The sequence below is a fragment of the Manihot esculenta genome, chromosome 5 (assembly GCF_001659605.2).
Source record: "Manihot esculenta cultivar AM560-2 chromosome 5, M.esculenta_v8, whole genome shotgun sequence".
NCBI lineage: Eukaryota > Viridiplantae > Streptophyta > Magnoliopsida > Malpighiales > Euphorbiaceae > Manihot > Manihot esculenta.
In genome coordinates this window covers 32,733,130-32,758,346 of record NC_035165.2, presented here as the reverse complement: position 1 = coordinate 32,758,346, position 25,217 = coordinate 32,733,130, and the positions used below count along the sequence as shown (strand labels likewise).

Below are 25,217 nucleotides of genomic sequence, written 5' to 3'. Positions count from 1 at the left end.
CTTCTAAGGGATCACAATGGTGCGATTCTGTCCAGGTATTATGTTGCTATTGTTGAAACTGTGACTATAAAGGAGGCTCTAAGTTGAATTTTAAAAAAATGGGATTGATCTAGTTAGGTAAATCTAATACTCTTCATGTTGTTCAAGTGATAAAAACAACTTGGTCTTGATTATTCTTATGTTAGTAGCGTTTTAAAATATGTTAAAACTCTTTTATATGAGCTATCTATTTTATCTCTCTTTATTAAAAAGTATGCGAATTAGTATGCTCGTACTACGGTCATCAATTTTTGTGTCAAGCTCAAATGTTCTAAATCATGTTCTCATATTCTTTAGGTGATATATTTTTATTTGTCATTGCTAATATATGAAGTACAAATTTATATATATATATATACAAAACAGCTCAGGAATAACTTGTTACACAAAAAAAAATTGAAAAAACAAAAAACAAAGTTCTTTTTGCTTAGGTAAATACTCCAAATTGATTGAGAATTCTCCTCCAGTAATGAAACTTTACTTTCTTTAGCTTAATATGATTTTTTTTTTTTCTTGTTAAACAAAATACAACATCTCCAATTTTTAAGGTCAAAACAATTTAATTTTTTTTCCCATGTTAAACAAAATACAATGTCTCTAATTTTTTAGGTCAAAATATTTTAATCCCAATAAATCAAGTTATCTAGTTAGTCTTCTTTGGAGTCTTCCCTTATACTAATTATAGGATGTTCACTTTCCTTGAAAAAACGGAGAATATTATCGACATTTATACTTTTAAAAAAACAATTTAATCTCAAAAATTTTGAGTCCGTTAACAGGTCTAAAAAATATTTTCTTTTCCTGCAATGAACACAAATATTAAAATTCCTAAAATGAAAAATTGCGAAGAAAAAATATTATTATTGAAAAATAATAACATTCATATATTACTTACAATTTGATTTTGACTTGCTACATTGAACTTTTTTTCAAAAAAAAATCACCATACTTTCGGAGAACAAAGTTCTTTTAAAACATGTTAAGCAAACAACAAAACACCCAGTACCTTGGCAACTAACATTACTTGGAAAATGAAATAAATTATCACACAATCACTGTTTTATTTTATTTTCTTCCATAAATATGTTTTAAAATTGAAATAACCCTTTACAAATTTCTAAATGTCACCCAAGTTTAAGGAAGTATCAATTTTGTAATAAGTATCTTCCTAGGAAATTGAAGATTTTGAACGCAAAAGCATTTTTTTTATTGATTTTCTGCCAAAAAGAGAAAAAAAAAAAAATCGATTCTTATTTCCCCTTATCAATAATATTAGAAACAGGGGAGGGAGAAGGGAAAAGGAGAGATGGAGCGCAATTCTCGTCTCCATTTCCCTGTAAGATCAATACACACTTTATTTGTCCTTTTCTCGTCAATAAAATAGTGGTACCAAATTAATATCCATACAAGGCCAAGAACAACTCAAAACTAGTCTAGCTCTAGCTACCAAAAATTCAAAACTTCAATATCATGTTCCATAACTTCACTGTTTCCTAGTCTAGCTCCAGCTTCTTGCTCGATCAAATCATGTATTTTGCAATTCCTACCTCTCACCATTATTATTTGTTGACCCTGAGACCAAGGAGTTATTCTTATTAGAAGGATGATCTGTAAAACAATTTCCTTTTTCCTAGTAATATCCAAAGGATGCTGAGTAAATAGAGAAAGAAATTCCCATTAAATACACAATGAGAAAAGGAGAAACAAATTCTTTTTTTTTTTCTGTTAAAAAAAGGTAACGAATTTACCTTTTAATGTAGGAGTTATCAACAGTATTGACAACAATTTCTTCACCAGTCTCTAGAAAAGGAGGTACCTGGATATTTCACAAGACATGTAAGATAGAGTCCCCTCTAAAATGTGACATAAGTCTAAGAGAAGGCATGCAACAGGACCTTACACGACACACATTTCCTCTCAACAGTGCTATGGAAGGATATTATTTCAGACAAGAAAGCGGTGCTACTTGAGACTTGATAATAATAATAATAACAACAAAAACAACAACAATAATAATAATAATAATAATAATATGAACTCATTGTTTTGATTATCTTGCTAGACACAAAAGTTATTGAAACTTATCAACTACATGCAGAAGGGGGCAATTTTTCCTTTGCAATTTTTCAAGTCCTATAATTTAAAATTAGAATAAACTGCAATTTAGTCCCTCTAATTTAGTGCAATATAACCTTTCGTTCCTCTGTTTTAAAAAATCGTCAATTTAGTCACTGAGATTTTTAAAAACTATGCCATTGATCCCTCCCGTTAGATTTTCAGTTAAGTCACCGTTAATCTTAGTTAAAAGACTAAAATACTCATAACAGCTTCTTCTCTAATACTTTCGACGACTTTATATATTTTCTTTCTTTTTTCCTCTCTTTCTCTCTCTCTTCCCAGAAAGAAAAAAAAGATTTTTTTTCCCCTTTTATTCTGTGATTTTTAACGCATCACAGCTTTGCTATGGTGTTGAAGATCTGAGTTTTGCATATTTCACTTATTAACTTGCGGGTACTTTTTGTTCTTAACATTACAATGGTGTTTGAACCGGGTTGGATCAGGCAGAGGGTTTGATGTGAACTGATTATTAGCGGAGGAGGCAGAAGGAGTAGCAATGTCATCGCCAAACAGTGTTGTGTCGTCATTTCAGATGGATTTTGGGATTAGAAGCAGAAGCTATAAAAGAGATATGGAAGTCATTGATGCCGAGAGAGTGAGTTCTTGTTCCTTGCAGATTCAGAAATCCTCAGCAGCCCTAATGCCACACTTGCAATTCTTATTCAGATATCTTCCCTCCCATCCGCCCGCTGGTATCGAGTGAGCAACTGGTGACCGACATCCTTGATTAATTTATCTGTGTATTAGTTTTTCCTCATTCTTAAATAGCCTCTTCTGTAATTGAAGGGAAAAAATATTCATTCCTCCCGCTAGTTAAAGGGCAATCTAGAAATTTTCTATTTAACTTTCTATTGACCAATTTATAAATTGAAGAGTAACGGTGAATCTAACGGGAGGAACCAATGACATAGTTTATAAAAATCACAGTGACTAAATTGACGATTTTTTAAAATAGAGGGACGAAAGGTTATATTTCACTAAACTAGATAGACTAAATTGCAGATTACCCTTAAAATTAACATATGCCCTTTTTTCCTTTAAAAAAAAAATTATTACATCTTTTCCCTAAAAAATTAAAAACAGGACAGACAAATATATATATATATATATATATATATATATATATATATTAAAAAAGATGTTTTTATAATATTAACAACTAAATTATTATGTTGATATAAAAATTCATAGGAAATGTATATTTTTTTATTTTATTAGCATAAAAGATGTGAAATTTTTTATATTAACTTATTATTTTATTAATTTTTATGCGACAAGTTTTTTATTTTTTACAAAAAAAAACTTTTTGTACCAAAAAATAGATTTACTTTTTTTTAGATTGACTAAAAAAATATAGTTAATATAGTTAAAAGTATAAATATTATGTAGTCTTTCATAATCCATTCTCTATTTATATTACTACATTAAAATTAAGTAATTCATATTATTAAATCATTCTTAAAATTAATGACATATTTTTCAATCGAGTATATTAATAAATTAATAAATAAACTATGTTTTAAAAAATAAAATGATTTATAATTTAAAATAAAATAATAAACTTACATTTATAGAATGGAAAGAGTATTAAAATTCACCCTGGCTCCCCTCTGATATAAAGTAATGAACTACTGTAATCTCCCATCATTTTATTTATGGATAAAAAATTTCCTCTAGCATCAATGTGTCGGATATTCTAAGTCGCTTCAGATTGATACTAATGATTAAAATCGTAATCCACATTCTTGGTTACGGACCACGAATTGGCAAGTTAATCTGCTTCAGAATTTCTTTTATAGTCAAAATTCATGAATTCAAATACAATAAATCCACCCCAAAAAATAAATAAATAATAAAGTAGAAAGAAACGAAAATACACACATACTGAAAGTGAAAGAGCACAAAACAACCCTAATCTATGGAGACCCTCGCACAGAGCACCAACGAAAAAGCAAATTTATAAATCTTTTTTGCTATAGCCAAATCACACACACACCACCAGAAAAACGGTAGATGAAATGACAGATTCTAACTTACCAGAATGGTGACATAGTTGTCCAGCAGAGCCTTCTTATACCTGCATTGGAGGAAAATATTAATAATGAAGTCCTAGAGCTTAAAGCAAAAATAATGCAAATGATTGAGTAGTTGAAACGCTTCAGCTGAGTGTAATGAACATATTGCAAAGAATTTTAGCACAAAAAAAGAAAAGAAAAGAAAAGAGGGGAAAAAAAAGAGCACTTCAGGCGGTGATATTTGATATGATGACATTAAATATAAATATGCATAATCATAAGCAATCATTAGAAAGAGACCCTAATAGAGGGGAAAAAATAAAAAAAAATCCTTAGTCTTCATGCCTTCCTAAATTATGGCATGACTGACAGACTACAAAGATCTCAACGTATGACCAAGTGAAATCCACGCTACCTTGATTGAGGGAAGAACGCGGGTCATGCCATGCAACAGAACGTAAGCACGCCTACAGTTATGCCATGCAACGGAACATGAGCAGGTTTACAGATGCAATATGGGTAGTATCCTTACTCACGTAAGGAGAAGAAAAATGTGGTCTTGTTGATTGATCTGCTTGTCTCACGTAGGATTAGGCCAAGTTATTATCTATTTTTGAATATTGTTATTTCTTTTCCAGTTGTGACATGAAGTTAGGAGTAGTTGTTGATTCCCATTTGTATTTGAACTCTTCTTCATTTATAAAAAATGCAGGCATTATTTCTGAACAAAACTTCTAGTTCATTCTCAACATAAGCAGAATACTAGTTCACTTAAGAGAGTTATGGCTACTAACAAGGAACAAATTAAAAACTTGGAAGCTGGACTTGGTGAACTCCACTCCTACTTGGGTTAAATGGAGAAAGGTGTGAATGACAAGAAGCAACACTTGGAATCCACCAATAGCAGAATTCCTGAACTCCTAATCTCTAGCCAGATCCCAACTCCAAATGTCCAATCTCAATCTACATCAAGTTCCCACACCTCACACCTAAGTCTCACCAAGGATGACAACCGTGGCACTATGGATGGAGGAAGGCAACTTTTTTTCCAAAGTTGACTAAGCCGGAATTTCCTAAATATTTAGGAGATGACCCAACTGAAGGGTTTATGAAAGTAGACCTATTTTTTGAATACCAAGGCACCCTTGAACCCCAGAAAGTGTCATTAGCCTCATTTCACTTAGGAGAGGAAGCCAATTAATGGTGGCAGCAACTGCGACAAGCCCACGGGGAAGAGGGCAGAGAAGTAACATGGAAAATACTTCAGAAGGAACTATGGACTAGGTTTGACCCTACTGAATTTGAAGATTTTGATAAAGCCTTCTCCAAAATCAGACAATCTGGTTCATTACATGACTACCAACATGAGTTTGAAAGCCACACAGGCAAGAGGGAAGGATTTATTGAGGAAGATTAAGCCATCCGCATCTGAATTAAGGAGGAGAAATTGGTTTGAGAAATTATAGAAAGTACTTGCCCACGTTAAAACCACACAGGCAAGAGGGAAGGGTTTATTGAGGAAGATTAAGCAGAATGAGAGAAGAGTACTCGATTAGAAAGCCATGTGATGCATATGCCTTTCAAAACCGGCCCTCCCTGTCACATTGGAAGGTAACTGGTTTTGTTCCATGTTTTATTGTCAACCCTTTTATTCATGTGTCAATTTAATAAAATTAAAAGGTTACTTCATTGAAAAAATGTGTTAAGTTTGACATTTTCTCGTCATTAAACATTAGAAAAAATCTGCTCATTATGCCATTATTGTTGATAATGATAATATTTACACCCTTTCAGTTGAATTGCCAAAAAGTCTGGGGGAAATTCACAGATGACAATAGAAGAATCAGACAACTATTATGAATAGTAACTGAAATCCTAGAGAAAGTATATTTGGGTTTTCCATCATTCAATAAACTCAAAATAAATATCATGACACAAAAAACAGCTATTAGTTGCAAAAGATAATTTGAAATTTATTATTGCTAGATAAATAGTATTGCTGTGAGTACATGCCTACAGAGAGATAATCAACCCGTGTGAATACAGATAGGGGTGAGCATCGGTCGGTCCGGTCTGAAAAATGGCAAAACTGAATAAACTGAAAATAATATTTGCCAAAACCGAATCAAACCGAATAGCAAGAAAAACCAAATTGAATTGAACCAATCAAATTCAGTTCGAATCATCGGTAATTGACAAATATTGCAGTAGATTCTTTATCTTTACATTACAGGTTTGCACAATATTTTGAGGAAAAAAAAACAATCACAAGTTCATCATTTGAGCTCCATGATATTACACAAAAGTAAGGAAAAAAATTTGAAAAAAAATATTTTCCATAAGCAAATGAAAACATCACTCTTCAAGCACTGATTCTTCCCTCCTTTGCTAAGAAAGTCGCATGGGTAGACCATAGATGAGAAGAAAAAAGATTTTATGTTGAGATTTGATAATTATTGGGCCTCGGATGCTCAAGTCACAGCTAAACCCATGTAGGGAGGCCGGACCGTAGCTTCATCATAACCCGCTAAGCGAGTCCACTCACTAGCGCGCGGCCCTGACCTCGTGCAAATAGGCTGGATAGAACAGTGCGCCGGAGGAAATTAAATGGCTACCTGGCGATGGGAGAGGGCACAGTACATCTGTACGTACGGTTTCGCGTAATAATGACAGAGTGTGCCAGTGCAGGACGGTGGTTGTGTCACTAGAAGATAAAAGGGAAAAGGATGAAAGAAGAAAGGCATGAGCTAATCAGCCCAAGTTCAAAAATACATACCTTGAGCCTACTCACTATTGGGTCTCAGAATATCAATACCTTGAGCCTACTCGCTATTAGATCTCAGAATATCAATTGGCACCATCTGTGGGAAATGAAAGAGTTTTTTTCATCACCGAAGTTCTCATCCTCACCATATCCACTGAGATCCGCATTGCAAACCACGGCGAAAACCATACCAAAAACACCCCAACTACTGCATCCCGAGTGGGACTAGGTTGTGTGTTGATGCAGAATAAGAGGGCCATTGCTTATGCTTCTAGACAGTTGAAGAAGCACCGGTTAAATTATCCTACACACAATCTAGAAATGGCAGTTGTGATATTTGTACTCAAGATGTGGAGGCAATACCTGTATGGGATGAAAAGTGAGATCTTCACAGATCATAAGAGCTTGCAATACATCTTGAGTCAGAGAGAGTTAAACTTGAGGCAGAGGAGATGGGTGGAACTGCTTAGTGATTACGATTGCAAAATCCAGTATCATCCGAGCAAAGTAAATGTGGTGGTAGATACTCTTATGCGAAAATCATTTGGCAATTTATCCCACATCTCAATGGAAAGAAGACCACTGGTGAAAGAGTTTTACAGGCTTGTTAATGAAGGCTTGCAACTAGAGTTGTCTGGTACAGGTGCGTTAGTAGCACAAATGAAAGTGACACCCATGTTTCTGGAACAAGTGGCACAGAAACAGCATGAGAACCCGAGTTGTTAAAAATAGCAGGAGTAGTTCAGAAAGGTAAGAATGGTGATTTTAGGTTAGACAACAGAGGGATTCTCCATTACGGGAACAGATTGTATGCACTAGATGACATAGGCTTGAAAGGAGACATTATGAGAGAGGCTTATAATGCCAGGTACAGTATCCACCCTAGAGCCACCAAAATGTATCAGGATCTAAACAAAGTGTATTGGTGGCCATCTATGAAGAGGGAAGTGGCTCAATTTGTGCCCGCTTGTGAGGTGTGTCAAAGGGTGAAATTGGAACATCAGAAGCCAGCTGAAATGCTCAACCCACTACCGATTCCAAAGTAGAAATGAGAAAGCGTGGCAATGAATTTTGTAGTGGGGTTACCGGCAACGTTCAACAGACATGACTCTATATGGGTAACAGTAGACAGATTGACCAAATCTGCTCACTTTATTCCTGTCAGGAGCAGTCACACTGTAGACAAGTTGGCGCAGATCTACATGGAAGAAATCATCAGGCTACATGGGGCTCCAGTTTTTATAGTGTCAGATAGGGGACCCCAGTTTACCTCCAAGTTCTGGCGGAGTCTGCAAAATGCTATGGGCACGAGACTAGACTTTAGCATTACTTTCCACCCACAGACTGATAGACAGTCGAAAAGGACCATCCAAACTATAGAGGATATGTTAAGGATGTGTGTGCTAGACTTTGGTGGTTCTTGGAGGCAACATCTACCATTAGTGGAGTTTGCCTACAATAATAGTTACCATGCTAGCATTGGGATGGCTCCTTATGAAGCCTTATATGGGAGGAAGTGCAGGTCACCTGTCTACTAGGAAAAAGTAGAAAAAAGGGCTTTAGCAGGGCCAGAATTAATAGAGATCACCAGCATGGTAGTGCCCATTATTAGAGAAAGAATCAGAACAGCCATAAGTAGGCAGAAGAGCTATGCAGACATCCGCAGAAAGCAAGTTATCTTTCAGGAGGGATTGCTTAAGGCGTCTCCTATGAAGAGGGTGATTCGTTTTGGAAAGAAAGGTAAACTAGCTCCAAGGTACATCAAACCCTTCGAAATCTTGCAAAAGATTGGGAATGTATCTTACAAGTTAGATCTACATGCTTCTATGGAGAGAATCCATCCAGTTTTCCATGTTTCTATGTTACGAAAATTCATGTCAGATCCGAGCAAGATTCTTAGTGAGCCTGACATGGAGATCCTAGGAGATCTCACCTATACTGAGTAGCTAGTGCGGATCGTAGACACGCAGATCAGAAAGCTGAGGAACAAGAAAATCGCGATGGTGAAAGTTTTATGGAATCACCACAATATGGAAGAGTGCACCTGAGAGACCCGAGAGTCGATGCTTAATGAGTACCCTCACCTCTTTTAAAGTAAGTTGTTAGATGGTTTTATGTCTTCTTGATGTGTATGTTTTGCTTGCTTATTTGCTTTGTTGAACATTCGAGGACGAATGTTCTTAAGGGGAGAAGAATGTAATACCCGGTTAAACTTCGGCATCGGAATTTCAAATTTCTAACGGAATCCCCATCGGAATCAGGAATCTCAAAGTTGGAATCTTTAGAAGGGTAAAATAAGGCATTTATAAAATGAATTTGAAGCATTTTTAAATGTGTTCAAAGAAAAAAAAAAAAGAGTTAGAGGAGTTTCAAGGTTCAGCCGCCAAAGGTGGCTTTTCCAGCCACTTATAAAAGGCCTTCAGCCTGAAAACATGAGAGCTCTTTCTTTCAGGCAGAGGTAAGTCCATGCCCTTTTGTAGACTTTTTTGCTGAAATTACTTCAAATCTCTTGGAGAATTCATGAGTTTTTACTTTGTTTTTTAAGATTTGAGTTTGGATTTCAAGCTTTAACCTCTGGAGACCTCCGAAAATCGATCTCCCTCCTCTCCAAGTCTGAATTGCTGTGTTTTTCGTGTTCTTCAAGAGGTAAGTTCAATCCTTGCTTTTCTTATGTTTTTTGAAGGTTTTAAACCAGTATTACAAGTTGTTAGGTCATACATGATTGATTATTCTAAAGTTTTAAAGTTTGAGTTAGTTTTGATGATGGATGATTTTCTCTTGGGATTTTATTGACGCATGTTGAGTTTAAAACAAGTTTTTGAGGTCCCTTATGCGTGTTAAGTGTGTATGGTAGTCTTTAGGCTGCTGCATGTAAGTTTGGGTTTGTTTCTTGGCTGTGAGAATAGGGTAAAATCGAGTTCTGCATTACTGGAGAACCTAGGTTCAGCCGCCGAAGCAAGATTCGACTGCCGAATTTGCCTGTGGAGGCAGCCATTTGGCCGCCTAACCTGCCTCCGAAGGTTGTGACCTTCGGATCTGTGAGGGACTTTAAGCCGCCGAACCTACCGCCGAAAGTCCCATGTCCAGCCTTTTTCTGCCTGTTTCCTACGAGTGTTCTTGTGTGTTCTTAGGGGTTTCTTAGGAGGTTGTTTTAAGTGTTATAAAAGTTATGTTTGGTCCCCCATTTAAGTCCATCTGTATAGAATTGTTGCATGTAAGTTTAGGTTTGTTTCTTGGCTGTGAGCATAGGGCAAAATCGGGTTCTGCCCTACTGAAGAACCCAAGTTCAGCCACCGAACCTGCCTGTGGAGGTAGCCATTTGGCCGCCTAACCTGCCTCCGAAGGTTTTGACCTTCGGATTTGTGAGGGACTTTAGGCCACCGAACCTATCGTCAAAAGTTCCCTGTCCAGCCTTTTTCTGTTTGTTTCCTATGAGTGTTCTTGTGTAGAGGTTTCTTGGAGGGTTGTTTTAAGTGTTGTAAAAGTTATGCTTGATCCCTCATTTAAGTTCATCTGTGTAGGATCAAACTTGGAAGACCGAAGAGGCTTGCATTGAGATAACTGCTTCAGTATTAGGTGTGCGTCAGTTAGAGGTGAGTAGAACTGAACTGATCTATTATTTTAAAGAAATCAAATTTTTAAGCATGCTCATGCATCACGAATGTCATGTATATACAATTAGGTTGTTTTGTATTAGAGTTCACGAATATGATGCATTGCATATATTATTGTCGTTGTGGATGGACGTTCGATGACCCACTAGCCCTCGAGTATGTTATGATATGTTATGATGGATATGGAAAGACCAGGGCTACTCATTCTACGCCCCTGGCACTATGGACATGTTATGTTATGTTTAAGAGGAAGTCCTGCGAAGCACCTGTCGTGGGTCGAGCACTATTGGAATCTGTAAGGAGTTACTGGTGACAAGTCTATCTTGATGTGAATTGTTTGTGTTGTGACGCATTCATACGATCATATATTTTATTGAACTGTTTTTTGTATGTTCCGCTTACTAGGCTCTTGTAGCTTATCCCTTTCCCCTAACCCCAGGTTAGCTTATCCTTTTCCCCTAACCCTAGGTTATCCCTTTCCCCTAACCCTAGGTTTGCAGGATCAGAGTTAGCTCGGAAAGTCAACTGAGTTACTGGTATAGCCTGTTGTAATAGTATAGTTGTGGACATGTATTAATTTATGAATTAGAATTTTGCTTTGCCCGTGTTCTTCCTTGTAATCCATGTTTCATGATACTTTTATGCAAAAGTTTTTAAGCATAAGTTATGTTCGAGCCGAGATTAAGACATGTTATGTTGACCATACTGGAGCATTTGATAAAGGCTCTAGTATGGATTTCATGTTTGCAGTTATGATGCATGCAAAGGTCGAGTCTTGGTTCATATAATGATTATGTTTTTGTTGTTTGTATGATCATGTATGGGATTATATCAGGTGTAACAGGATGTATAGTAGGCTTGCTATGGGCTCTAGCGACCTTAAGTCGATCTGAATCCTAGCACCGACAGCGGTCCAGTTCCCGAGTCGTTACACTTTTCAAGATCTGAGTTGATACTGAAGAACTTGTCGCTTTCTTCCTCGAACAATGAGAAGGTCTCCAGTTTATCTACCGGCTCAGTCCTAGTCTCTTTCTTCTCATCTCGGACCTCCATGACTTCAGAGTTTACTTCTTCTAATTGGATGCTTGGTTCCTCCACCGTGGCCAGGTACACAGCTCGGACCTCCACACGGAATACTGCATAGTGAATTCAGGATAGAGGTGGTTCCCCTAGGGTAAAGGCCACCTTTACTTTCCCTTCTACTGCCAATGGAATCCCCCCTATCCCTTTGGCTAGAGCCCGGTCTCTGACCAGCTGTTTCTCAATATGTTCATCTGCTGAAAAACCCGGTAGGACAGCAGGTTCACCTTGCTACTGTCGTCTACTAAAACCTTTTGGACCCTGAAGTTAAGGATGACGGCTTCTATGACCAAAGTCTCATCATAGTGTCTCTGCACTTTCCTCTCCCACCAGTGTCTGCTCAACGATTCAGGCCCCTGGTCCTGCCTCCTTTCCTTCCTGTCCGACCGCTTATCCTCTTCAGTCTTTCCTCTGTCTCCTGCTTCCTTGACAAATCTGCTAGTGGTTAAGGCATCGCCTTGTCTTATATATTTTTCTACTCTCTTCAGCAACACTGCCAAGGTGGTGAGCGGCTTTCTGCATAGTGGTCCAAAAAACTTTGGATAGGTGGTATCCTTCTACATGGCTTCTATTGCTCTAGCTTCGTCAAGCTCGGGAATTTGTAGAGCCTCCGAATTGAACCTAACCACATATTTCCTCAGAGATCATTCCTTCTTTGCTGAACTGTTTCCAAGTAGCTTGTTTTTGTTTTAGCTGGGATCCCGGCAATGAACCTGCTGATAAACACACTGGCTAGGTCCATAAAGCTTTTAATGCTCCCTCCCTCTAGGCTGTTGAAGCATGCTCGGACTGGCCCGTGAGAGTGGTGGGAAAAAATTTGCACATCAATGCATCCGAATGGATCTGCAGCTCCATGAACGTCTTATAGTTCAAGACGTGCTCCCAGGGGTTTCTCGTGCCGTCATACGCAGCCATTGTCGGCATCATGAATTTTTTGGGATGGTTTCCTGCTGCACCCATCTCATGAATGGGGATGGGTTGGTAGCAGGGAGCTGCTGTTGTCTCGTGCCCCTAACTCTACTAGTAGTTGCTCCTTTAGCCTCTCCAGCTTTTGATCTACATCTGCCTCTTCTCTCTTTGGCCTTTTCTCCAGGCGGTAATTTCTCTCCAACTTTTCAGTTTTGACCTTTCTATTGGTTCTAAAGAATAACTTTCAGCCCCATCATTCTCAATAAGTTCCCTTACTATTCTGTTGGTTCAAAGGAATAACTTTCAACCCCATCATTCTCAATAAGTTTCCGTACTACTCAGCCTCTCACTTTGGCCACAAACTCGTTCCTTCTGTTAGCTTCTTCGTCTCCGTCACCCGTCCTCCTGCTTTGCTGAGGGGCTTGGTGGTTTAGTGTGGGTTGGAACTCATTAACGTTGAGCCCTTCGATTACTGGTGGTATGCTCAATGGGGTACCGAGTCTCCTTTGTTGCAACATCTGCCCTAGCCAATAAGCAGTCCTGCTGAGCTTGGCGAAGGTTAAACAACAAAGGTGGTTGGCTTAGTGGAGTGGCAGAGCTGCAAAATGAGAACTATGGTCCTTGCTTCGTTTGGAGTGTTTCTGGTATGACTTTAGCCGTGGTTGGCAATGCAGATCTCAGTGGGTATGGTGAGAATGAGAACTCCAGTGACAAAAAGATCTTCATTTCCCACAGACAGCGACAATTGATATCCTGAGATCCAATACACCCTGCCATTATCACGCAAAACCGTACATACAGATGTATTGTGCCCTCTCCCATCGTCAAGCGGCCATTTAATTTCCTCCGGCGCCCTGTGGACACAATCATGAATGTATAGGGTATGTGTGTCCCACCAATCCATCAAATCAGTTGAGCTCGATCTCCCTACAATGAGCCCGAACCCTGTTTTGTCCACCCTATTTGCACGAGGTCAGGGCCGCGTGCTAGTGAGTGGACCTATGTAACGGGCTTTGATGAGGCTACGGTCCGGCCTCCCTACATAGGCTTAGCTGTGACCTGAGTATCCGAAGCCCAATAGTTATCAGTATAAATGGTTCCAGTTTGGTTCTAGTATTTTAAGTCCTGATATGATTCAATTCAATTTGGGCCAGCTATGAAACTATGCACAACCCTAATATTAATTATTACAACTTCTAATAATAAAAGCCTACAAAAGTTTTAAGATACTTCATTTACAACCGGCACCAACACAATGACCAAATTAATTCTGGAAAAGATCATAGTCATACAAAATATTATGTGCTTTTCTGTCAGCAAAAAACTCTACAAACAGTAAAATGGTTTACCTTGCTTTAATGATGAGAAGTTTTAACTTAAGAACAAGACAACATTATAATTGGACAAGTTAGCAACCATCATTCCATTAGAAGTATGTAAAAGTGAGAGAGACAACAAAAATAAGGTAAAAAAAAGTAAAACAGACAAGTAGAAGAATAAAGTACATAAATAAAAAAATAAGCATACAGAAAATAATGAGATGTACCGAGGTGTAGCTGAAAGCCCCTTCACATGTGGTTGAGTCTCTTTTATGGCACAAGTAACATGCTTTGGAATTGACCCAGACAAAGGTCTTTCATCATATAACTGCAACGAAACTTTCATTTCCTCTGTTGGCCATGAAATATATACTTTAGTCTTTAGGATACATGTCAATGATGGCCATTATGATGCTTAATGCGATGAAATGATTGAAGAAACTGAAATTGTTTGCAACAGAACAACATTAAATGTACAATTAGAAAACAAAAGTGAAATTCAGTGGCATAAAAAAACTATGTTCGTTGGATAGTAAAGGGATCTTTTCATGCAAGTCCTTTCTCGGCCATTCTTGTTTGCAGTCTATCTTCACAGTGCTTCCCTCAAGCAAATTACATTAGAATGATAATATTAAGATTGTCGCTAAAACAAAAATAATCAGTCACTAATAATATTTGCAATGAAAACTAATTTGACAAATTAAATAGCAATAAAGTTTATTTTTTTAATATTATGGTATGTGTTAATTGATTGGAAAATTGTATATATTGCATTCACAATTAGTAGAATTTATATACAAGTTATAAGAATTATCCTAATCAATATAAAATACGAATTCTAAAACAGACTTCTAAAACAATACTAAAACTAATAGACTCCTAACTTATAGCAATAACAATCCCCTCAAACTGGAGCATAGATATTTATCACGTCCAACTTGTTATAAATATAGTCAACCCTAGACCCATTCAAAGCTTTTGTAAAGATGGCTCTTAATTGCTCCTCAATTTTAACATAACTTGTAGAAATGAACTTTTCTTGAATCTTGTCATAAATGAAGTGGCGATTAATTTCAATATGTTTGGTTGGCTCGTGGAAAACCGGATTAAAAGCAATATAAAGAGTAGACAGATTATCACACCATAGCTTTGTTGGCAAAGAAAACCAACTTCATTTAGTAATTAATATATCCAAACTATCTTACACTGATTGTCCCATGGCCTTATACTTCGATTTTGCACTAAACCGAGAGACCATATTTTGTTTCTTACTTCTTCATGACACAAGATTTCCTCTAACAAAGACACAATATCCTGTAGTAGAGCTTTTTTCTACATTTGAATTTGCCCAATTTGCATCTAAACAGCACTTTATATTAGATTGTCCATGATTTGAATACAACAAGCCTCATCCTAGAGCTCGCTTCAAATAGCATAAGCTCTGGCATAAAGCGACCCAACGATTGACTATTAGAGAAGACATGAAATGACTTAATACTAACACAGTATGCAATATCAGGACGAGTCACTATAAGATAATTTAATTTTTCAACGAGTCCTCTATACCTCTCAGGATCTTTCAACAATTCACTATCATATTTTGTGAGTTGTAAATTGGGACTCATAGGTGCACTATTTGGCACCCAATTTTCTTGTTTTAGCCAACAAGTAAAGAACATACTTTCTTTGAAATAGAAAAATACCTTTCTTGCATCTTAATACTTCAATGCCCAAAAAATACTTCAACGTTCCCAAATCCTTCATTTGAAATTAGGTATGAAGAAAGGATTTTAAAGACAAAATGCCAACAATGTCACTCCCTATGATGACAACATCATCAACATACACAACCAGTAAGATAATGCCAGCCTCAAATTGTTTATAGAATACTAAGTGATCACACTTGCTTTTGTGAAGCCCAAACTCTTGAACTACCTCACTAAATCTCCCAAACCAAGCTCGAGGACTCCTCTTCAGACCATACAAGGATTTGCAGAGACAACACACCTTTCCATACTCCCCCAAAGTAACAAACCCAGGTGATAGCTCCATATAGACTTTCTCATGAGGATCACCAGGTGTAGAGGCCAATCATAAGTTGCTGCCCTTAAGATAAGGAGACAGACAGATGTAATCTTCGCTACCGGAGAGAAGGTGTCAGAGTAATCAATATCATAAGTCTAAGCATACCCTTTGGTCACAAGACGAGCTTTGAAAAGGGCCATAGAAACATCCAGATTTACTTTTACTGTAAACACCCTTTTACATCCAATAGCCTTCTTTTCTACACGTAAATTCACTAAAGTCTAAATACCATTATCATCCAAGGCTACTCCATTCTGAAAAGGTGTGTCAACACAAAATGACTGATGAAGGATATCATGTTGGGCCATATAAAAGATTGGGAAGGGGTTGAAAAGTATTCTTTAGCATTGTCACTGTGAAAATTGCACACAAACATTAAATTGCATTTTTATTTCAACACCAAAGGCACAAAAGATAGAAAATAGTTGAGAACGACTTTTCATTAAATATAACCAAGTCATACGAGAATGATCATTAACAAAAGTAATAAAATACCTAAAACCAGTCTTGGACACAATAGGACAAGAGCCCCAAATATCTAAATTAACTAACTCAAAAGGCAATAAAGCCTGTTTATTGACTCTAGAAACTAAAGGAAGACCATGCATTGATTTACCTAACTCAGCAATGGCAATTATGGAAGAGGTATTGAACTTTAAGGATGCTTGGTACCAGGAAAATTGAGCAAATGCATATGCAAAAACTAGAATATTCTTTTCAGATAGTGGGGCATCTGTTGTACCAGAACATCAACATGAGTTGATTGAGAACGCTGATTTTTGCATTTTTGCGTTGAAGTTGTCTATATGTGTTTGGTATGTCCAGGCTCATGGCATTAATAGCACAGAATTCCGCTTTATTCTTGATTGCGACCCTCCATTTCTCTATTGCGATTACTTGGTGTCCCACCCTTGCTACGACCTTTATTCCGTTGACGACTATTATCACTGCCACGGCTCACAAGTGCACTACTAACTTGAGGGGAAACAAATTAGTACGAAGAACTCCAGCAAAAGCCTCATTGAGTGAAGGTAGCTCAGAGCCCGACAAAATATGGGTTCTAGCAATATCAAATTCTAAAGGTAAGCCAGCAAGAAAGCTCATGACAGCCATTTGTTCCTATTGTGACCTTGAATCTTAACATCCAAACTAAAGGGAAGCAAGACATTGAATTCTTCATACACATGTTTAAAATCCATGAAATAAGCAGTGAGAGGCCTTTCTAGTTTTTCTTAATGATAAAAGGTTTTGCACACATCATAAATACGAGAAACATTCTCTCTACTAGAGTACAAAAACTCAAGACAATCATTAGTTCTTTAATAAACCCATAGTGATTAATTTACCTCACTTTCAATGGAATTCCATATTTGTAAAAACAATCGAGCATCTTCCCGCAACAAACCTTGTTTTGCATCATCCTCGGGTGGATCACAAGTAAGATAATTATCCTTGTCAATACTCTGCAGAAACACATGGATGGTTTTGCTCCGGTCCAAGAAATTAGTCCCATTGAGCGTGTGTTCCGTAATTTTGGTCATTACAGGAATTATGTCCGTCATGACAAGTTTATTCTCCATTATAATGCACAAGTACCACAAATAGAGGCCCAAGGTTGATCAAACAAACTCATGCACCAGATCAACCTATTCAGAGCAGACCCATTAACTGCAGCAGTAAAAAATAAGCAAGTGCACCTTCAAAGACTCACAAAACAGGGCAGCAGCATATTGGAATGAACTTCCCTCAACGAGTCGACCAGGAAAGAAGAGACCATTGCGCAGAGGTCACCGAAAGAAAGGGTGCAGGAGGCCCACGCACAACTCCTTTGGTGACCAGATTTTGAGGAATGGTCAATCGGTAGCCGGTGCTCCTTTTGGGATGGGTGGTGAAAATAAACAATCACTCTATGTGGGTGACCTAGAGTTTGGAAGAAATCTGTGAAAGAGAAACTCAATAGGTTTCTCAAAAGGATATAATTTCATGTGAATAGGCTCCGATACCATGTTAATTGATTGGAAAATTGTATATATTTCATTCACAATGAGTAGAATTTATATACAAGCTATGAGAGTTATCCTAATTAATATAAAATATGAATTCTAAAATAGACCTATAAAGCAATACTAACGCTAATAGACTCCTAACTTATAGCAATAACAATAAATAAATATAAAAATAAAAATATTATAATTGAATAGTATTTTTGTTTTAATAATATAAAATAGAAATAGTTAGAAAACATAAAGATATTCAAATTTTTAATAATTCTACTACCATATTTGTAATATTTTATTTATAATAATAAAATTAATTAAAATAATATACCTTCTTAATTTTATTTCATTAAGAACTTCCCAACTTTAATTAGATATAAATGCACTCACAATAATTTGGTATTATAATAATAGAAGATAATATATAATAACTATTATATCACATTATATATAAAAATTAATAGACAATATATATATATAAATAATTAATATGTACAACCAGTAAGAATAATGTGAATAATGTGCAAAGCAAGCTCGAGGAAAACTAGTAACTTTAAATACCCATTTGCAAACTATAGTTTCTTACCAAAGGGCAAAGGAAAAAATTCCTATGTACCATTAGCATCTATAGTATTCATTTCCTCGTTCATAGCAGCACAGCAACTAGGATGAGACAATGCCTCACCAAATGTTTTAAGGATAGAAATAGAGTATAAAGAAGTGACAAAACACTGAGAACAAGAGATAGACAATCATATGAAACAGAGAAGGAGATAGGGTAAGTACATATACTTTATTTTTCTGAAGGCCAGTGGGAAGATCTAGGGTAATCACATGTAGTGGTAGCGACTAGATCTTCTATCAAATAAGCTAATAGGGGTTTGAGTAAAGAATCTCCAATCTCTTAGAATAAACATGAATAATAAGAGGACGAGTTGGTGTTGGAGTAGAAGGAACAAGAGGAAGGGAGGTCTAGACAGTTTCTTCACAATGTATATTAAAAAATCATCTTCCTCCCTCAATTCTCATACACAAAAGATCAAGGAAAAAATAGAGTAGAATCAAGAAAAGTAGCATCTACAAACATGAGATAATGATTATGAGTTGAAGAGGAACACCTATACTCTTTTTTGGAGTTGAGAATACCCAAGAAAGACACACTTCAAACACTTTGGCTCCAATTTAATAACATATGGATTACCATCACACACAAAAGAATTATAGGCAAAAGACAGGGTTCAACAGGGACCAAATATTTAGAGGGAAACAAAACATTATAAGGAATATCCTCGTCATGGACAGAAGATGACATATGATTGATAAGAAAACATGCCGACATCAGTCGTAAACACTTCAGGAACTTTCTCTTGGAAAAGAAAAAGTCTACCAATCTAGAATATGAAAAAAAATTTCTTTCAACAACAACATTTTGGAATGGTATATCAACATAAGAGAACTGGTGCAGTTCAAAGTTCTCTAAGAAGTATTATTTGGCATTATCACTTCTCAATGTGTAGAACTAAGTTTTGATTTTATTTTAAAAGGCACAAAAAAACGGAAAATAACGCACTGATCCTTAACAAAATATAACCATGAAAAACAAGAATAACATCAATAAAAAAACAAAATTTCCAAATCTTGTTTAGAAAGGAAGAATTACTATCATATCCCTGAATTTTTAGGAAATTCACTAAGTCATCCTTATTTCAAAATCACTCAATTGAAACGTTCCTATATTTTGTAAAATCAATCTCTTTAGTCCTTCTATAAAGAAACCGTCAGCCAACTTGTTTTAGGCAACAAAAAAACAAGTAGAGTTCTCTCATAAACTCATGAAGCAAGCACTAGAAATTACAGAAACATCACAAGGTACATAAAAATGGGACAAATATAATAAGGAGCTAAAATAAAACAACAGCACACCAATTCTTGAGTCTGACCAACCTTTCAGATATGCAGCAGCCTCACCAAACAACTCAGTTGGCACTTCAAGTTGCTCAAATTTTTCAGGGCTGATTAGACAGAGATGCAACATTCAGTATATTTACAATGAGTGTTTGACAGAACAACAAATATATCATAAGGAAGTATGAATTCCAACAGATGGGCAACATAACTTACTCCATTAGATATGCTGTTCCGCGTTCTACATATAAACATGTGAAGGACTTCTCCTGGACAAATACCTCTGCAGAAGTTGTATGGGATTAATCCAACTTTGAAATTAAGCATTACAAAGATGGGAATAGAAATTATTCAAATATTATTATTACATATACTATCAGTTGAATGCCTCCTAAATAAGTAGAAAGCATCCTAAATGAGTTGGATGGAACCCAAATATTTGATTAGTCCATGTTGAAAAGTAATACTCCCTTTGTGCCATAAAGATAGAGTTGCATTCCTTTTCTATCTGTCCCAAACTTTCCTTTTTGAGATAATAATTTATTGGTTAGCTCCTAATACCCCCATTTAATATGCATTAAAAAGGTAAAATTTATTAGTTCCAACAACAATTTAGAAATGGAGCAATATGAGTGGAGGTATATTAGTAAAGAAAATATAAAATTTATTATTTTTATCTATATTAATTATATTTTCTTATCTATGCAAAACAACAAATAGGCCTATCCTTGTGGAACAGACGGAGTATGTCATTTACAAAGGTGCCAAGTTGACAAGAGGCCAAGCTCAAACTACCCAATAACAATGAGAAACTAGATATTTGTTAGAACATAGCTCCTCCTTGCCAAATTAACAAATGTCAACATGATATCAAGGTTTAAAAGTCAATATAAGGCAATCGGGTTTTGCCATGGTCCCATCTCATTCCATTCCAAACTAGGTTAAAAAGGAAGCAAGGGATGCATTAGTTGTCCCATACTCTACCAGGATGATAGGATCTATTACCCTTTAGTATCAGAAGAAATGATTCCTGTTGCAATTTGCAATCCAACTATACTTTGTCCCAAAAATGAGATATCTACAACAATATGTGATATTCATATTCATCTAAAAGAAAGGAGAAAACAAGGCTATATATTTGAATTTCCAATCAAAACAAAGCTTTTTAGGAGTATATATGGAGGGTAAGTTTATAATATCGAACCTCCCTAAAATGTAGAATATTATTTATCTAGAAGAAACTGAACTCTGGCTCAAACCATCAAAATATCTACTACAAGCATAGAGAAATGGGAAAAGTAAAATGATGGCCAAAAAGTGAAAGAGAGAAATATACTTTCAACAGCTTCCTCTGTACCAAACCGTAAACTTTCCTTATTTCCACCGTCTATGTTACGAAGCTCCACCTAAGGCAAAAAGCATATGATAAAGAAAGTCGCACAAAAAAATTCTAAGACAAAATCGATAATGAAAACAATGAAAAGACGTGCATATGCAAGCAATTCAATCTTCACCAATATGGCCAAAAAGAAATTCAAAATAAATAATTTGTTACTAATAGTTGGTGCTTGCCAATGTGAATTGATTAACAAAGGGAAAAACCAGACAAAATTTAAAGAATGCATCCCAGGCACTCAGTAATTGGGTTGTATTGAATTTAAATTATGTTTTCTTCATGGATATTTGTCCAAGTCTTTATTTTCCAAGTCAATTGTGCCCCAGTTTACATATAGCCAATTAATTTTCTTTTTCTTCCTCTGCCCCTTATTAAAATGGAGTTACAATTAAAAAAAAAAAAAAATCATTTATATTGCACCACTTCTACATACATAGACAACGGTTTCTAGCTTATGCAAAATCGTAGGGAGAAAAATCATTCTTGAAAACGTAACTAGAAATCTTCAGCTTATATATTTCGTCCTATTAGTTTTTGCATCTATGGCCAGGGTTTCAAATATTCAATGTTTCAGATTGATTAAGTTCAATTGCATTACAGAGTTTCCAATCTGAAACTATTTATTTCAGATTCCATTATTCAAACCCTGCCTGCTAATTGTTTAAAAACATTTGCAGAATCAGTTCAGTCTGTTTTCAAATTGATTTAGTCCAATTCTGAAATCATTTGATGTTTGTTAATTAAAGCCCTGCTTATGGCGTTGCAAAGCAATCATGTCATTCCCATTTCTACTCAATTCATCCATTTCTATGCAATTAATCCCACCAATACTGAATATAAAAATGAAATCAACTTGGAAAGTTCACCCACATGAATAACATTTAATCAACAAAATATTAGCATGTAAACCAAATACAATAAAAACAAAAAAGAAGCCAATATCAGCTATAATTTGGATAATGATTTCCATAAAAATGAAAAAAAAAATACGTCTAGAAATTCAACCTGCATCATTGCTCCTCCTCTTCCCCGCTGTTTATGCTCTGCTTCCAGCACCTAAAAATACACAGCTTCATCACATCACAAAATCTATAATCTATAATTAGGGAGGGGAAAATAAAAGGCAAAAGTTAGAGACTACAAAATACCTCGTAAATTTTTCCTGCAGCATAAAATTGTTTAAACTTATTAGTGACATAGTAAAGAAACAATCAATTGAAAATTTAAGAAATAATAAATAAACAAATAAAAACACTTACATGAATCAGTAAAACTTACCTTTTCTCTCAATGACATTGCCAGGTTTTAACTGCATCGTATAAATCCAACTACTCATGAACCAGAGCATCTCAAATTCCAAAAATATAAAGAAATTTCACATAAATTAGAACTAAAATTTTAAAAAAGAAAAGGACGCACATGAATGGCAGTAACTTTGATGCCGCGAGACTGAACAGTGGACCATGGAGAAGCGTCGAGATTGCCGGACCCGTTGATGTAGTGGCTGACTGAAGATAGCAAGTCAGATGGTGAATGCGAAGAGGATTGCGTGAGTGCTGCTAGGGTTCTATAGAAAGTAGCAGAAGAAGAAGGAGATCGAGACAGTCTCTTGCTTAGTTGCAGAGCTAGCATCTCGAGATTTCACTATTTCCTCGGTTGGGTTCCTCAATTGAACGGTATGTTTTCCTCAAACAATAGAAAATAAGAAAATAAATTAATATATATAAATAAATTAATAAACTACAAAATATATAAAATAAATATAGATAAACATAGAAATAAAAAAAATTCTTTCAATTTAGAATATTCAATTTTAATAAAGTCTAATAATAAAAAAAATATTCTGTTGAGTAGGGTTGGACAATGAATTTAAGTTAATGATTTAGAAACTTTCTTTTCTTCATCTTGCATATAAATTTAAAAATTATAATAGTAGTTGAAGCAAAGGAATGGGAATTTATATTAATATCATAGAATCTGTATGATTAATTTTTTATTTTTTTTATATTGATATTGTATAAATAAGAATTTAAATTTTATTTATCTTAATAAAGAATTTAAATTTTTTATTAATTTAATGGATTAAACTCAAAAATATGTATATAATTAAAGTTTAATTTTTTAAATTTGAGCAATACTATTAATTATAATTAATTTATTAAAATTTATAAAGTTTTATATAAAATAATTTTAATAATTTTTTTTTAGTGTTAAATAAAATAATGTTTTTTATAAATATAATAAAAAGAAATAAATCCGTCCCAAAAGGCGGTTGTTGCTAATTCTGAATAAAGGAGCTAAAATAAATAATTATTTATTTTATTAGAATTGGATAAAAAAAATTGGGTACAACCATCTTTATTTAAGTTCTTTTTTTCCTATTTTTTGTTTATAAAAAATAAATTAAAAAAAAAACATATATACCCTCTTAACTTAAATTATATAATTTTCAAATAGCTCGAAGCAACCCTTAAGGGCATTTTGTTTATTGAGTAATTTCTAATTATTTTCTTTTTTTTCCATTCTTTTAAAATCTATTTTAATTTTTTATTTTAATTTAATTATTTGTTGAGATAATTAGAAAATAGTATTCTCTTCTTTCAAAATCCTTTGTCTTAAATCTAAAACGGATAATTTTTAAATGAAAGCAACATCACTTTTTATGTTTTTTTTCTATTAAATAACCAGACTAACGATTTATTCTTTCATAATACACTTTATTTTTTAACTAAAGAAATTTTAATAATTTCAATAAATTCTTTTTTAAATTTGCTTGAATTAATTTTTTTATATTTTAATATAAAAAACGTATTTATAAAATTATCTCACTCTATTGATTAATACTAACCCTAAATTCGATGTATATAATATTTTTTTTTAATAATGTAATGTAGAATAAGTGGGAGAAAAATATTTTTATTTAAAGTTTTTTATTTATTGAATAGTATATTAAATTTAATAATAAGAAAATTCTATTTTTTATAAAAATTATTTAAAGCGTCTTTTTTATTTGACCTGTGAAATATTTTTAATTTTTTTATATAATAAAAAATAAATATAACAAGAAATAAAAAAGATGGCTAGGAACAATAAAGTAAAAAATAGTAAGATATAAGATTCTGTAACGGTTTAATACATATAGAAATTAAAAGAATACATAAAAATATTAATTCTTAAAAATCTCATAAACAAGATTCAAGAATAAAATTAGTTTGGTAGAACAAGAGAAGTAAGTCATAACCAATTATGTAAAATCTATATCGAGAATTTAAATATTATATATGTAATTAGTCCGATCTTTTGTAGGAGTTATTCATAATAACGAACTTTGCAAAATAAATTTGTTTATCATAAAGAGTTTTATTATTCTAGACTCTAGTTTACTTTAATTGTTATTTGAACAAGTAAAAGTTATGTTTTAGTCCGAGTAAGAATAACATTTCTTTTCTGCATGTCCATAGAGTTTTTAAAAATTCAAGTATCTCAAAGATAGGTAGAGAGGAATGAATTTTTCAAAGGCACTGTACTCCTTAATTTGCATCAAGAGTCTATTGATGAGAAGGGGTTTGGGAGAGCTTGAACCTAATTTATATAATGATGAATATAGGTGCAATTGAAATTATATATTTGTGTATTGATAAAGTCATTCACTATTTTTTAAAGCCCTATTTCTCCTCTAGACGAACCATATAGTTAAGAAAAAGTATGAACCAAAATAGAAGAGCTTATTCACCTATGAGTAAATATTCCATAGTAGTCTCTCGTGCATCTTTCTTAGTACTACCTCTAGACGAACCATAAAAATATTTATGCTAGAGTAGCTCTTAATACAAATAAGAAAAATTTTATTATAGTCATTTCTGCACATTCAATATATTTTACGAATAGAGAAATACATAGAGTTGGATATAGTAAAATAAGAAATTAAAGGATTTATTAAAATTGTTTGTTTGAAAATTTCTAGAAAAGCTAATCA

At 34.6% G+C, this 25,217-nt stretch overlaps 1 protein-coding gene across 5 annotated transcripts; it reads right to left on the bottom strand.

Moving 5' to 3' along the window:
- Positions 1-1,222: 1,222 nt before the first annotated feature.
- LOC110616065 (elongation factor P) lies at positions 1,223-22,946 on the bottom strand. 5 transcript variants are annotated; one of them, XR_006350709.1, is made up of 12 exons: positions 22,661-22,945; positions 22,520-22,550; positions 22,390-22,403; positions 22,247-22,297; positions 21,182-21,251; positions 20,062-20,128; positions 19,885-19,952; positions 14,086-14,209; positions 4,195-4,234; positions 3,724-3,936; positions 1,788-1,855; positions 1,223-1,611 (listed from the first exon to the last, which is right to left on the bottom strand). XR_006350709.1 is itself a non-coding variant. In XM_021758374.2 (11 exons), exons 1-11 carry the CDS (start codon positions 22,871-22,873, stop codon positions 1,599-1,601), a joined length of 759 nt encoding a protein of 252 aa, XP_021614066.1. In that variant the 5' UTR covers positions 22,874-22,945; the 3' UTR covers positions 1,223-1,598. The 5 variants fall into 5 exon arrangements, 1 of the variants encoding a protein (XP_021614066.1); XR_006350710.1 differs by having other exon boundaries at positions 3,724-3,933; XR_006350711.1 differs by lacking the exon at positions 14,086-14,209 and having other exon boundaries at positions 22,661-22,946.
- Between the last annotated feature and the right edge of the window lie 2,271 nt (positions 22,947-25,217).